A 14,389-nucleotide genomic window follows, 5' to 3' on the forward strand; every position below is an offset into this window, starting at 1 on the left:
AAATGTAGTTGTTGAATTTCCAAATGTAGAAATGCAACTTCATAAATTGCTAACAGTTTGAAAGAAAATATGGACTTGCCTATGAAACTTGTATAGGTTTTAAATGTTTCATTATTATTATAGTTAATAATATTTTTAGAAATACAAAGCATTTATTCTCAAAGAAACTTTCAGGCCAAAGGTATTTGCAGTTTTGAAATTAGCGTATCTGAACTTTGAAGGGAAATAAATGAAAAAAATCTAATGATGAGTTTGTTTTATTTTTTCATTACAGAAGTATTATGTGCTTACTGGAAGAATAAAAACAAAATTGAAACATGTATAAAGAAAAAGATAATAATCTCCCTTCCTTTCCTTTATTCAACCACTCCTGATGCAACCAGTGTTACTGTGTAGTATGTAACTTTACATTTTGCTCCATGTTCTTATAAACTTCTAGCCACCTATATAGGAATTTATTGGGGGGGTCGTTTTTACAAAAATAGGATCATGCTATACATGTTAGTGTGCACCTTGGTTCAGATATCCCTCCAGGTTAGTATATAACCTAGTTATCATGAGCATTGTTTATTTCTTCTCTCACTACAATCAAAGCTCTATGAATACAGAATCTCACTAGCACATACCAGACTCTCAATAAATATTTTTTAAGTGAGTGAATGAATGCATTATGCCAAGTTGTGAGGCAGCAAACAAATACAATCTTTTCCCAGCGCTTAATCAGCTTATCTGAGAAACAGATTCATTTCAATGTCATGTGACATATTCTTTGGTAGAGATATTCCTGAAAATTTCAGTAGGAAGGGAAGCATTTAAAGAAGTTAGCTTATGTGAAGATCTCCCTCAGACCTAATTTGAAAACCATGGAATTAGAAGATCTACAAATCTATTTTCTTTTGTATCTATATAATATATGTGTATGTTCAGTGTACAAGATCGTAGTAAAATAGGTTTGTGCAAAAATTTAACCTTAAGGTTTAGACTGCAAATAATGCTTTAGTATAAAGATTTATAATCAGATTAATCTGTACTTTTCTGTTGTTTATTCAGTAGTCTGTAATATGTGGTATATCCCATAAATAAATCACCGTGTCTTCACATTTAAAGATACCAATAATCTTTAATATACAATTTTTTTTTTCTGAACAGAGCATGTGACCATCTGCGTTGTATAGCCTGTGATTTCTTGGTAGTCAGCTATGATGACTATATGTGGGACAAATCATGTGATTATCTGTTTTTCAGGTATGTTACTAAAGAACTTCACTCTGAAAAAAGTACCAAGTACTTTATATTTCTTATTTTGATATATTCTGTCCGGGTGGATTCGGCCAGATCATGTGGGCTTCACCTCTTCAATATAGTCATGTGCTACATTATGATGCTTCAGTCAGCAATGGACTGCATACATATATACATGGTGGTTCCATAAGATTATAATGGAGTTGAAAAATTCCTATCACCTAGTGACATCATTGCCATTGTAATATTGTACTGCAATGCATTGCACATGTTTGCAGTGATGCTGGTATAAACAGTAACATGCTGTAGAGGTTTGTAGCCTATACCATATAGCCTAGGTGTGTGGTAGGCTGTACCGTCTAGGTTTGTATAAGCTCAATCTGTGATATTCCCACAATGATGGAATTGCCTAACAAAGCATAAGCAATGCATGACTGTGTTTCTGTCATCCATCTCCTTCTCTCCATCTGCCTGCTGTCAGCCTAGATAAGGACATGTTACTTCTGGACAAGAATACAGAAGTAACCTCCTCACTGGTTTTTCTGCCTACAGTCTCTTCTTTCAGACCATCCTTCCCTTGTTCAGAATTAAAGCATAGCTCAGAGTATACCGTCCTACTGCTCAACACCCTTCCACCTACAGAATAATGTCCAAATTCCTTAGCATGGCGTTCACGACCCTCCATAATCCAGCTCCCATCCATCCATCATGCAGCTTTGTCTTCCCACAATGTATATTTCACCTTTGAAAGATTTTATTTACATGAGAGTACTCAAGGCTCCCATTGCCTCTGACTTGGTACAACCTCTTTACCTCCTAGGATGCCTTCCCACCATTTTATCTACCTAAACCCTACCTGTCCTTCAGAGTAAAGTTCATCACATGTCTTGCATGATTCTTTCACCACTCTCTCAACTGGAAGAAAACTCTTCCCTTCCTGTGTATTCATGGTGCTTTGAACGTATTATATACTGTAATATAAAACTGAAGCTTTTAGGTTGGTGTATGACTACTTTTCTCCTTGTGGCTGAGATAATGTCTTGCTCATATTTATATAATTTGCACATTCTTATACACTTACAGAATACCTAATATATTTAAGGTGTTACAAGTTATAAAAATATATTTGAACTTTACATTGACATTTTCAATTAAAAATTTAAAGCTAAAAATTAATACAGTGTATTATTGCAGCACTTTTCAATAGCATAAAGAAAAGGGTAAGAGACTTTCCCCTACACCTCTTTTGGCAGCCATTCTTGGGTAAATCTATGAGTATACCCTAATTTAATAGTTGTTAAACTTTCTCACATCAAGAACCACTTTGAAAATCTTATGAAAACTTTGAATCCTCCTCATACATATACACACAATTCAAATATAAAAATACATGGAAAAATTATAACTTTAAAAATTTTACAGTTTCCAATCCAAATAAAGCCTAATGTATTCCCAAAATCTGAGGTCAGGAACCCATACTTTTAGGCTTAGCCCACTTTTTACCCTATAAGTGGAAAAGCTGGCTTTTAATTACAGGTTGACTTTTCCTTTTCTGACTTTTCTAAACCCTCTGCTATTTACTATCTACTAGTTAATCTATTAAGTGGCTAATAATCTCCATATGTCTCCAAGATGAAGCATGAATTTTTATAAAACTATCATAGGATAATAAAATGCATGTAACATCAAGACAGTGGTGAACACAGGCATAAAGTAAACTATGGATAACTTAGTTGGTACTTGAGGAACTTGCAGCATCTCAGAGTCATCAAGAATACCAGTTGGTTTACCCTAGATCTGTGGCAGCCTGGTTTTAAAATATATGTATTTTTAGAAAAAACAGTGACAGCTAGAGGATTTATTATACTATTAAAAATAAACAAGTAGTCATTATTTAAATCAGTAGAAAATACTGTCTCAGTTTTCAAGACACTTAGGAATATCTCTGGGAGATAAGAAAATGGAACAGCTAAAGAATAAGGCTGTCTCCACCATCAAGATATAAATCATTGATATGATATTTATTTTGTACAGTATATTGGTGTTTACCAGTAGACATTATTCAGCACCTGGTCTATGACACTCTTAGATATTGGGCTCATAAGATGAGAGGAACCCAGGGGAAGGGAGACATGGGCGGGGACAAGCATGTGAGCAGCAAGTTAATAGAGACAATAAGGCCAAGAGCACTGATGGGAGGTGAGCCTTGGATAGGAAAAGGAAGACCTCTATGACTGAGAGGAAGCCAGCAAGGTACTGATGTGTTCAGGGAGAGCTTGCCAGGAAATTGAAGGCTTTCATACCTAGCGACCTGGTTTTGAGAATGAAGATGTGATCTGCTGAAAATAAGAGAGTGGAGGAGGATGTGGAATAATCACTGAGGAAACCAGAAGTGGACAATGACCAAAGACAATTTACATATTACACAGTGGAATGCTGTTCAGTTGTTTTATTGTCCTATTTTACAGATGAGAGAAGTAAATGTATCCTAACTTTGAGAAATTTTAGAGCTTTTTTTTTTTTTTTTGAGATGGAGTCTCGCTCTGTTGCCCAGGCTGGAGTACAGTGGCGCAAACTCAGCTCACAGCTCGCTGCAAGCTCCACCTCCCGGGTTCACGCCATTCTCCTGCCTCAGCCTCCCGAGTAGCTGGGACTACAGGTGCCCGCCACTACGCCTGGCTAATTTTTTGTATTTTTAGTAGAGACGAGGTTTCACTGTGTTAGCCAGGATGGTCTCGATCTCCTGACCTTGTGATCCGCCCGCCTCAGCCTCCCAAAGTGCTGGGATTACAGGTGCGAGCCACTGCACCCGGCCTTTTTTTTTTTTTGAGCCAGTCTCGCAAGCCGCGTTGCCCAGGCTAGAGTGTGTGCTGCAATTTCAGCTCACTGCAACCTCCACTTCCTGGATTCAAAGGATCCTCCGGCCTCAGCCTCTTGAGTAGCTAGGAATACAGGTGTGCGCTACCACATCCAGCTAATTTTGTAGAGATGAGGTCTCACCATGTTGCCCATGCTGGTCTCGAACTCCTGAGCTCAAGTGGTCCACCCACCTTGGCCCCCCAAAGTGCAGGGATTACAGGCATGACCCCCCACAGCCGGACAAGTTTTACAACATTCTAAAAGAAGTGTAAGCTATACTTACCACCTTGCCACAACAGCTGAAGAAAATGCTTTTATTTTTCTATTAAATCATGTGTTTTCTTTAAGGAATGGAATGATTTTTCCCTAAGCTTTTAAGATATGTGCATTTTAAAAAGCATTTTAAATGTCATAATTAGATCCCTGCCTATTCATGATTTCTAATCCTAAAATCTCTAAGGATTCAGTCAAGTATCAAATGTTAAGTTTTCAAAATATTTTGCAGATCAAATAAAGGACATTTTTCCTCAACAACCTAGTTTTGGCAGGGTTTTTTTCTTTCTGTTAAAATTTAGATTATTCATTTCTTCCCTTAGCTAAGTCATTTAGTCTGTTTCCTGAAGTCAGACAGTTGGCTTGGAAAATCTCTCAGGTTTTGTGAGGTTCTAACCTTCTAAATTGTGCCTGAATTTTGTACAGTGTAATATTGAATGTGGTGCCCATTGACCAGCAGAGGGCACTTTGTAGCCTGCCTTCTGTTGTAGTGATATCCGCAAGTAGTGGTTAGGTACTGTATCTCTTTTTCCAGTATTCATACTGTATTTCATCCTTTCACTTTGTATTTTTTCATAATTTTTTAAATTTTTTTCCATTTTTCTTTGCCATGGAATGTTTATATGAACTCATTACATGGATTATCATGAAATCATAATTGATTTTTTTATTAATTAAACTTCTGTAGTCTTTTTTTATAGTAGTATCAAATCCAGTGGTTATCATTTTTATGATGGCCCTACTTGTTGATTTAATTATTTCAACATTATTAATATTTATTTCAGGATAGACTTTTTGTTGCTGATAGTATGAGTAAATAGATCATTGAAACTAATGAAAATTTTCTATAGTTAATTCATCAGAAACCTATGATCTTTATGCCTCTGATGTTCTCTCAACTTGCCATATTGTAGGCTTTTAAAATACAGCATAGGTGAGTATCTGAGGTAGGAGATGAACCACCATCCTTTCCATCCTATTTTCATATTATTTAATCTCTGATAGGATGTTCGTAATTCTTCAGCCCTTTAGGTTACTGTATTCCACAACAGTCAATAAACTGGCCTAGAGAATTGCCATAAAAAGTACAGATTATCAAAGAAATACCATCAGAAAGAGAACACCGAAGCATATCATCTAATGTTAGTGTGAGGGGATCTTGGTTGTTTAGTGTTCGGATACTGGGAAAATAAGAAAATAGGCTGGGCACCATGATTCACGCCTGCAATCTCAGCGCTTCGGGAGGCTGAGGTGGGTGGATCACTTGAGCCCAGGAGTTTGAGATCAACATGGACAACATACTGAGACCTCGTCTCTACAAAAAAAAAATTTTTAAGCCGGGCATAGTGGCACATGCCTGTGGTCCCAGCTACTTGGAAGACTGAGGTAGAAGCCTGGGAGGTCAAGGCTGCAGTGAGCCATGATCGTGTCACTGCACTCCAGCCTGAGTAACAGTGAGACTCCTAAAAAAAAAAAAGAAAAGAAAAGAAAGCAATGACCTTTTTAAAAAAAAATTTTTTTTTTTAATCATTAAGTAGTGAACAAAGGCACTGTGCTAAAACTTTCCTGTTTTACTGATAGGAACAACATGCCAGAATTCCACAAATTAAAAGCTAAGTTGGTAAAGAAGAAAGGAACACGGGCATATGCCTGCCAGTGTAGCTGGAGAACTATTGAAGAAGTGACTGACCTTCAGACAGATCATCAGCTTCGCTGGGTTTGTGGTAAACATTAAGAATGCAGACTGCACATTCGGACAGATGCATCCATGAGAGCGGTCTCCGTGAATCATCATCATATTTAGACAATAGTCCCTAACAATACCATTCCCTGTGGGAAAAGGCAGTGAATTTTATTGATACAACTACATACATTTTTGAAGACCAAATGGACTAAGGAAGATAATGTATTATAACACTCTGGAATTATTCCTGATATATGGATGTTTCACTTTCTACATTCTTTACTAATGTGACATCTACATTCTTTACTAATGTAGGCATCTACATTCTTTATTAATCTGTCTTCTGTTTAATAGAGGTTTGATTATGGAGTTCCATACAAATATCTAGTTTTTCATTAGCAGCTGCAATGTTGATTGCTAATACGTTTAGCAAAACATTCCCCCACTTGTAGCAGTTAAAGTGGATAAAGCCAGCCAGGGCAAAGAGGTCATTTAGGAGTGTCTACAACACTCCAGTCAGATCTCTTGTTACCAAAGATCATAATTTAGACATGGCAGAAACCAGGTAATCAGTGGCTAACGGAAGGGTACTCAGGAGTAGTTACAGGTATTTTGCAAAAACACTGCCTCATGGCTGATCTTACCTCATGAACTCAAAGCAATGTTATGCACAATATTAAATATATGTTACTAGTTTTAGCTTACTTTTCCCTCTTTTGTTCATTTAACTATTAAAAGTTATTTTCTCTTTTGAATAACCAATAATATATAAAAAGAGTTTGATGCATCCAAAATCATAAAAATCCTAATACATACAGGTTATTTTGTTGGATTTACCAAGTACTTTCTATCCTTTAATGCCTAAAACTCCATCAAGTGAAGTAAACAACAAGTAATATAATTTTTCAGGCAGCCTGTGGACTTTTCTGGTAGGATCAGGTTAACATATCGTTTATTAGGTGAGTAAGTGAAAAGACAAAGCATAACTGAACCAGCAGGTAACCTATTGGGCTTCTTCCTGACATCACTGAGATCTGAGGAGCCCTACAATAGCAGCACATTCAGGAAATCAGATCCCTCAAAATTTCTAGTTCCCAACCCCATTGAGAGATTTTGGGAGCTTTCTAATCTGCCACAAACCCTCTGCTACATATGTACTATATAGTTTAAATGTGTGATACAGAGCACACTGAAAGGGAGTAATTGAAACAAAGTTATAATCTTCTTAGTCTTATGCTAAATTTATTCCAGCCATCCTACTGAAGGGAGGAAGATCTGATCATTAGAATCCTTTTCCTAGCCATGACATATTTACATACTTGTAAAATTTACTGTAGTAAGTCTAGCATTGCAACAGAATAGATCTTATAATGGCCAATCCTAATACTTTTGTATTAAGGATACCATGACAGACTAAGCATGGTGGCTAACGCCTGTAATCCCAGCACTTTGGGAGGCTGAGGAGGGCAGATCAGCTGAGGTCAGGAGTTCAAGACCAGCCTGGCTAACATGATAAAACACCATCTCTACTAAAAATACAAAAATTAGCTGGGCGTAGTGGTGCATGCCTGTAATCCCAACTACTCAGGAGGCTGAGGCAGGAAAATTTCTTGAACCTGGAAGGCGGACGTTGTGGTGAGCCAAGGTTGCACCACTGCGCTCCAGCCTGGACAACAGAGTGAGACTCTGTCTCAAAAAAAAAAAAAAAAAAAAAGGATATTATGACAGATTTTATCTTTTAATAAAAATGTATTATATCCCAAAAGTTTTATCTACATGTAATTGAGTCAGAAACCTAGGGGGATGTTGATTGAAGTCAACTGCTGGAAAAAAATAGCAGAGCAACAAGATGCACGCATTCAAAACTTCATAGAATTTGACACACTATTCATAATGGTGCAATCCTTTTTTATTCCAGTAAGCAAATTTACTAAATCACTAATTTGAAAAAAGAAATTTTTTTTGAGACAGAGTTTCACTCTGTTGCCAGTTTGGAGTGCAGTGGTGCGATCTCGGCTCACTGCAACCTCTGCCTCCCAGGTTCAAGTGATTCTCCTGCCTCAGCCTCCCGAGTAGCTGGGATTACAGGCGCACGCCACCAAGCCCAGCTAATTTTTGTATTTTTAATAGAGACAGGGTTTCACCATGTTGGCCAGGATGGTCTCCATCTCCTGACCTCGTGATCCGCCCACCTCGGCCTCCCAAAGTGACCTATATTGCCTCTACGTTGAAGGGACAAAGTGGTCCTGTTTTTTTTTCCTTTTATTATTTCATTATAACTATCCTAAAACGTACATACATTGCCTATGTTTGGCATTCCATAACATAATAATTATAATAATTGCCCAATGTCAGAAATGTATGTGTGAGTTCCCATTTTTATTGGCAATTTATAAGCTTTTTAATATTGTACTATTTAAAACTAAAATGTAGAAAGAATATTATGTTTATATACAATCAGATAAATTATTAACTGTTGTAATTTAAGCTGAAAATGAAACTATTTTAGTAGAATAAAAGTATAGTTTCTAATCATCTATAATTTTAAAATGCAAAGCCTATAAAACTTTCAAGATGTTTTGCCTATTTGTTTTTTAATATTTATAATAATTTTCTGTCTTTAGCAAGTAACTATTGTTAAGCCAGGTAACTTCTGTATTTGAACTGTATTTTACTCTCAGACCCTCATCCTGCCTAGAAATGAGTAATAAATAATTACTCTGTATTATTTACTTCTTTTATTTTATAGTAAAATATTCATTTGGATGGGTATTAATTTGAAATCATTTTGATGATTTTTTTTTTTTGAGACAGAGTCTCTCTGTTGCCCAGACTAGAGTGCAGTGGTGCAATCATAGCTCACTGCAGCCTTGAACTCCTGAGCTAAAGTGATCCTCCCACCTCAGCCTCCCAAAGTGCTGGGATTACAGGTGTGAACCACTATGCCCAGTCAAAAAAAATTGTTTTAGTGTCAACAGAAAAGTTTCCAAGCATCCAGTTAAACAGATAATTTGTTTACATTGGGGAGGAGAAGTATGCCATAACTCTGATGTATGTGTGTGTGTATACATGCATGCATAAAGAGAATGTGTGTGTACATGCATGTGTAAAATAACATGGGTATTCACAGGAACAGGTCCAAGTTTAGGAAGAAGAGACCATGTTGACTTGGCAGTATATACCTAGAACCTGTTTGTTGATGTCAGTAAACTTAGTACTTTTTCTTGGGCCAGAGAATGTGTCATCAGACTCTGAGTCTGAATTGCTTTCTCTCTTTTTCTTACTGATATTTAAGAATATGAAAGAAAAAGGTCTTTGTATCCAAAAGCATTATGATGAAGCTTAGCCATAAACTTCAAATGCTGATATTTCTCAACTGTTGTTTTAACAAAATCTCTTATCAGCCAACCTACTGCTCCCAGTAATCAGCAATATCTCTTGTAGAAAATAGTTCCTGCAGCAAAGAAAAAATTTAAAATAGGCAATCTCTTTAGAGATTTTGCATCTTATTGTATTTCATTGGGTTTGTGACATCATTTTGTCCCCTATTTTAAGATTACACTAGAAAAACTAAAAAAGAAAAAAGATTTCATTAGTTATGTATATATACAAGTACATGATAATTAAATTTGACTTTCCCCAAATGCCTTGAGATAAGGGATGACAAAATGAAGTGTAACAAAATCAGAGTTCAGAGTCATGTCCCTTAGAAAGTTATATGACTTTTTTTATGCTTCATTCACCTTATCTATATGAATTGTAATACCGCCTTTGTAAGTTTGTTGTAAGGATTAAATCATATAACACATGAAAAGTTACTAGCATAGTGTTTGGTTCAGAATAGCTGCTTAATAAATGTTCTCATTCTTTTGTTATTATTATTATACTTTAAGTTCTGGAATACATGTGTGGAACGTGCAGGTTTGTTACATAATTATATATGTGCCATGGTGGTTTGCTGCACCTATCAACCCATCATCTACATTAGGTATTTCTCCTAATGCTATCCCTCCCTTACCCCCCAACCCCCCAACCGGCCTCCGGTGTGTAATGTTCTCCTCCCCGTGTCCATGTGTTCTCATTGTTCAACTCCCACTTATGAGTGAGAACATGCAGTATTTGGTTTTCTGTTCCTGTGTTAGTTTGCTGAGAAGATGGTTTCCACCTTCATCCATGCCCCCGCAAAGGACATGAACCCATCCTTTTTTATGGCTGCATAGTATTCCATGGTGTATATGTGCCACATTTTCTTTATCCAGTCTATCATTGATAGGCATTTGGGTTGGGGACAATAGTCTTTGCTATTGTTAATAGTACTGCAGTAAACATACGTGTGCATGTGTCTTTATAGTAGAATGATTTGTAATCCTTTGGGTACATACCCAATAATGGGATTGCTGGGTCAAATGGTATTTCTGGTTCTAGATCCTTGAGGAATCACCATACTGTCTTCCACAATGGTTTGTTCTCATTCTTTTTCCTTCTAAAATGAATACTGTCTAAATTGAAGTAATAGGGCAGCATGATTCTTACAAGTCATTTGTAAAGATGTTTGTTTTATTTATTCCCTATGAGGAAAGCAGCAATGCTATCATTATTTTTATAACTAGTGACTGTACACATGGCGACCTTTATTTTATATATGTTGAAGCTACAACTTTCCTATTAAAAAAAAAAAAAAAAGATGCTCCCCCTAGCCTGCCTCTTTCTGTGTGGCTTAAACCTAAGTCAGTCATTATGAAGGCATTCAGGCCTTTCACGGTATCTTTTCGGTTTCATCTGCCTCTGCTTTCCTCCTCCTCCAACCAAACTGCCTACCTGCTGTTCCTCAGATACACTCCCTCATCTTATCCTTTCAAAATCCAACTCATTTTTCAAAGCCAGTGTCTTGTACAACAGCAGTTCTCAAAGTGAGTTCCACTCTTAGGGGTCTTTCAGGTGGTCTACGAGATCAAATCTATTGTCAGTCAGAAGATGTCAGTTTCCTTCTTCACTGTGTTGACGTTTGTGCAGATGGTGGAAATGGTAGATAGCGCTGCTGGCTCCTTACTTAGCACCAGTCAAAGCAGTGATGCTGTGCATCTCCCATCAAAAAAGCCAGTTTCACTTAAGAATGTCCTTGATAAAGGCAGTAAAAATTATTGCCTTAGCCTTCAAAAACATGTCTTTTTAATATTCTGAGTGACTAAATGGGAAGTACAACTAAAGCACTGAGCAATTGTCTGAGTTGTGAGCTGAATGAACTGCTTTTTTCGTGGAACGCATTTTTGCCTAAAACAACAGCTGACAGACAGAAACTATGAGCATTCAGAAAAGTAATAATGTGAGTCTCCAAGAAAATAACTGACAGAATGTTAAGTAAAAATTAGAATTTCAAAATATTTATATCCACTGTGAGCATGTCCCCATTATTTAAATTCTTTCCAGATCAGACTAGTGGTGATATTAACAAGCAGTTTTTTATACTATATAATGAAATGTGACAATATCTGGAAGATCTGTATAATTCAGCAAACCAGTATTGCCAAAGGAACCAATACATGATATAACAAAAGTATACATTTAAAATGCAAGATAGACCAATAGATTTTAACATAACTGCATGCTGAAAGTTCATTTGATATGATTTCAGTTTCTACATTGCAGCTAACTTTTAAGAAACTACTCCTTGTGAAGTTTTGATGTAGTATGGATAAATAGGCACAGTTACCTGAAAAGACTATTAAAATATTATCCTCTTTTCCAGCTGTATGTCTGCATGAGGCTGAGTTTTCTTCTAAGGTCTCAGCCAAAACAACCTATCGCAAGAGAGTGAATGCAGCAGTAAATATGAGAATCCAGCTGTCTTCTGTTAAGCCGGAGATTAAACAGAGCAGCAGAAATAGAAAACAAATGTCATGTTTGTCACTGCATTTGTTTTGGAAAATGCAGTTATTTTCATAAAAATGTGATAATATATAATGGGTTTATTTTTAAGTATATATGGTCTTAATGTATATTTTTAATTTCTAATACAATAAAAATCAATAGATATAACCAAGCTTTTTGGGTTAAGAATGTAAAAGGGCCAAAAACATACACTTAAGGAAAAGACAGTAAGTGATGCTGGGAAAACTGGATATCCCTCTGCAGAAGAATGAAACTAGACCCCATCTCTTGCCATATACAAAAATCAAACCAAAATGGATTAAAGATTTAAATGTAAGACCTCAAACTATGAAACTACTAAAAGAAAACATTGGGAAACTCTCCAGGACATTGGTCTGGGCAAGTATTTCTTGAGCAATACCCCACAACCATAGACAACCAAAGCAAACATAGACAAATGGGATCATATCAAGTTAAAAAGTTTCTGCACAGCAAAGGAGACAACCAACAAAATGAAGAGACAACCCACAGGATGGGAGAAAATATTTGCAAACTTTCCATCTTACAAAGGATTAATAACCAGAATATATAAGGAGCCCAAACAACTCCATAGGAAAAAACTAATAATCCAGTCAAAACTGGGCAAAAGATTTGAATGGACATTTCTTAAAAGAAGACATACAAATGACCAGTAGGCATATGAAAAAGTGCTCAACATCATTGATCATCAGAGAAATGCAAATCAAAACTACAGTGAAATACCATTTCATACCAGTTAAAAATGGCTTGTATCCAAAAGACAGGCAATAACAAATGCTGGCAAGGATCTGGAGAAAAGGGAACCCTTGTACACTGTTGGTAGGAATGTAAATTAGTACAACCACCATGGAGAACAGAAAACTAAAACTAAAAATTGAGCTACCATGTGATCCAGCAATCCCACTGCTGAGTATATACACAAAAGAAAGGAAGTCAATATATTGAAGAGGTATCTGCATTCCTATGTTTGTTGCAGCTCTGATTACAATAGAAGCAACCTAAGTGTTTGTCAGCAGATGAATGGATAAAGAAAATGTGGTACATATACACACCAGAATACTATTCAGCCATAAAAATGAATGAGACCCAGTCATTTGCAACAACATGGATGAAGCTGGAGATGATTATGTTAAGTGAAATAAGTCAGACACAAATATCACATGTTCTCACTTATCTGTAGGATCTAAAAATCAAAACAAGGAACTCATGGACATAGAGAGTAGAAGGATGGTTACCAGAGGGTGGGAAGGGTAGTGGGGACCTGGCAGGGTAGGTAAGATGGTTAATGGGTACAAAAAAAATAGGAAGAATGAATAAGACCTACTATTTGATAGCACCACAGAGTGACTACAGTCAATACATAATGAATAATTAATTGTACATTTTTAAATAACTTAGAGTATAATTGGGTTGTTTGTAACCCAAAGAATAAATCCTCGAGGGGATGGATATCCCATTCTCTGTGATGTGCATATTTCACATTGCATACCTGTATCAAAATATCTCATGTGCCCCCGTAAATATATACACCTACTGTGTACCCACAAATATTTTTTTTTAATTTTTCAGTGTAAAAAAGTTATGAGATGAAAAAGGTTGAGAACTGTTGTACACAATCCTGATTACCCTTCCTAGCCCACCCTACCCCAGCCTAAAGATGTAATTTCTCCCTCTCCCATCTGCTTTCAGACTTTGTTTCTCATATAATACCTTGAACTGTAATTATTTGTGTGCTTATTGTATTCATCTTGGAGATTCGATTTCAAGCTCTTTAAAGTCTCTGAGTGGTACAGGGGAAACTGGGAGAGTTTTGTCACTAACTTCCTGGGATCACTCTAAGTAAGCCAGAGTGTCTTTGGCCTCATCTGTGAAATGAGGATTAGATTATTGTTTTCTTGTTTGTTTGTTTTTGTTTGTTTGTTTGTTTTGAGATGGAGTTTCACTCTTGTTGCCCAAGCCAGAGTGCAATGGCATGATCTAGGCTCACTGCAACCTCTTCCTCCCAGGTTCAAGCAATTCTCCTGTCTCAGCCTCCTGAGTAGCTGGTATTACAGGTGCCCGCCACCACACCCAGCTTATTTTTGTATTTTTAATACAGACAGGGTTTCACCATGTTAGCCAGGCTGGTCTTGAACTCCTGACCTCAGATGATCTGCCTGCCTTGGCCCCCCAAAGTGCTGGGATTATAGGCATGAGCCACCACACCCGGCCTATTAAGTTTTCTTCTTACTTGCAGATGGTATGAGTACTGTTCCTCTAAAAGTACCTTGGTGCACCTAGTGTTGTGCTATCCACACATTGGGAGATGTGGTGTGCGTGGTGGAGAAGATCCCAGATTCTGGGGTCAGAGAGACATGGGTTCCAAAAGATACCATCTGTCTTCTCTGAGGCTGCACTAGAGACATAGTTAGGATTGAGTTAAGA

At 36.9% G+C, this 14,389-nt stretch overlaps 1 protein-coding gene across 11 annotated transcripts in view; it reads left to right on the forward strand.

The window, feature by feature from the left end:
• CFAP418 (cilia and flagella associated protein 418) overlaps positions 1–13,421 on the forward strand; it is a 28,274-nt gene extending 14,853 nt beyond the window's left edge. For 3 of the 11 annotated variants that reach the window (XR_003016712.2, XM_011731778.3, XM_071067979.1), the window contains 2 exons: positions 1,150–1,245; positions 11,805–13,421. Coding sequence is in view for 6 of the 11 variants with exons in the window: in XM_011731778.3 (XP_011730080.1) it covers positions 1,150–1,245; positions 11,805–11,820 (112 nt within the window). In the remaining 5 variants the exon portion in view is untranslated. Of the gene's footprint in view, positions 1–274; positions 396–1,149; positions 1,246–5,955; positions 6,758–11,804 lie in introns of those variants that run through there. The other 8 variants (XR_011606863.1, XM_071067980.1, XM_011731775.3 and 5 more) reach the window with 5 other exon arrangements.
• Positions 13,422–14,389: the final 968 nt, after the last annotated feature.

The sequence above is a fragment of the Macaca nemestrina genome, chromosome 8 (assembly GCF_043159975.1).
Source record: "Macaca nemestrina isolate mMacNem1 chromosome 8, mMacNem.hap1, whole genome shotgun sequence".
Lineage (NCBI taxonomy): Eukaryota > Metazoa > Chordata > Mammalia > Primates > Cercopithecidae > Macaca > Macaca nemestrina.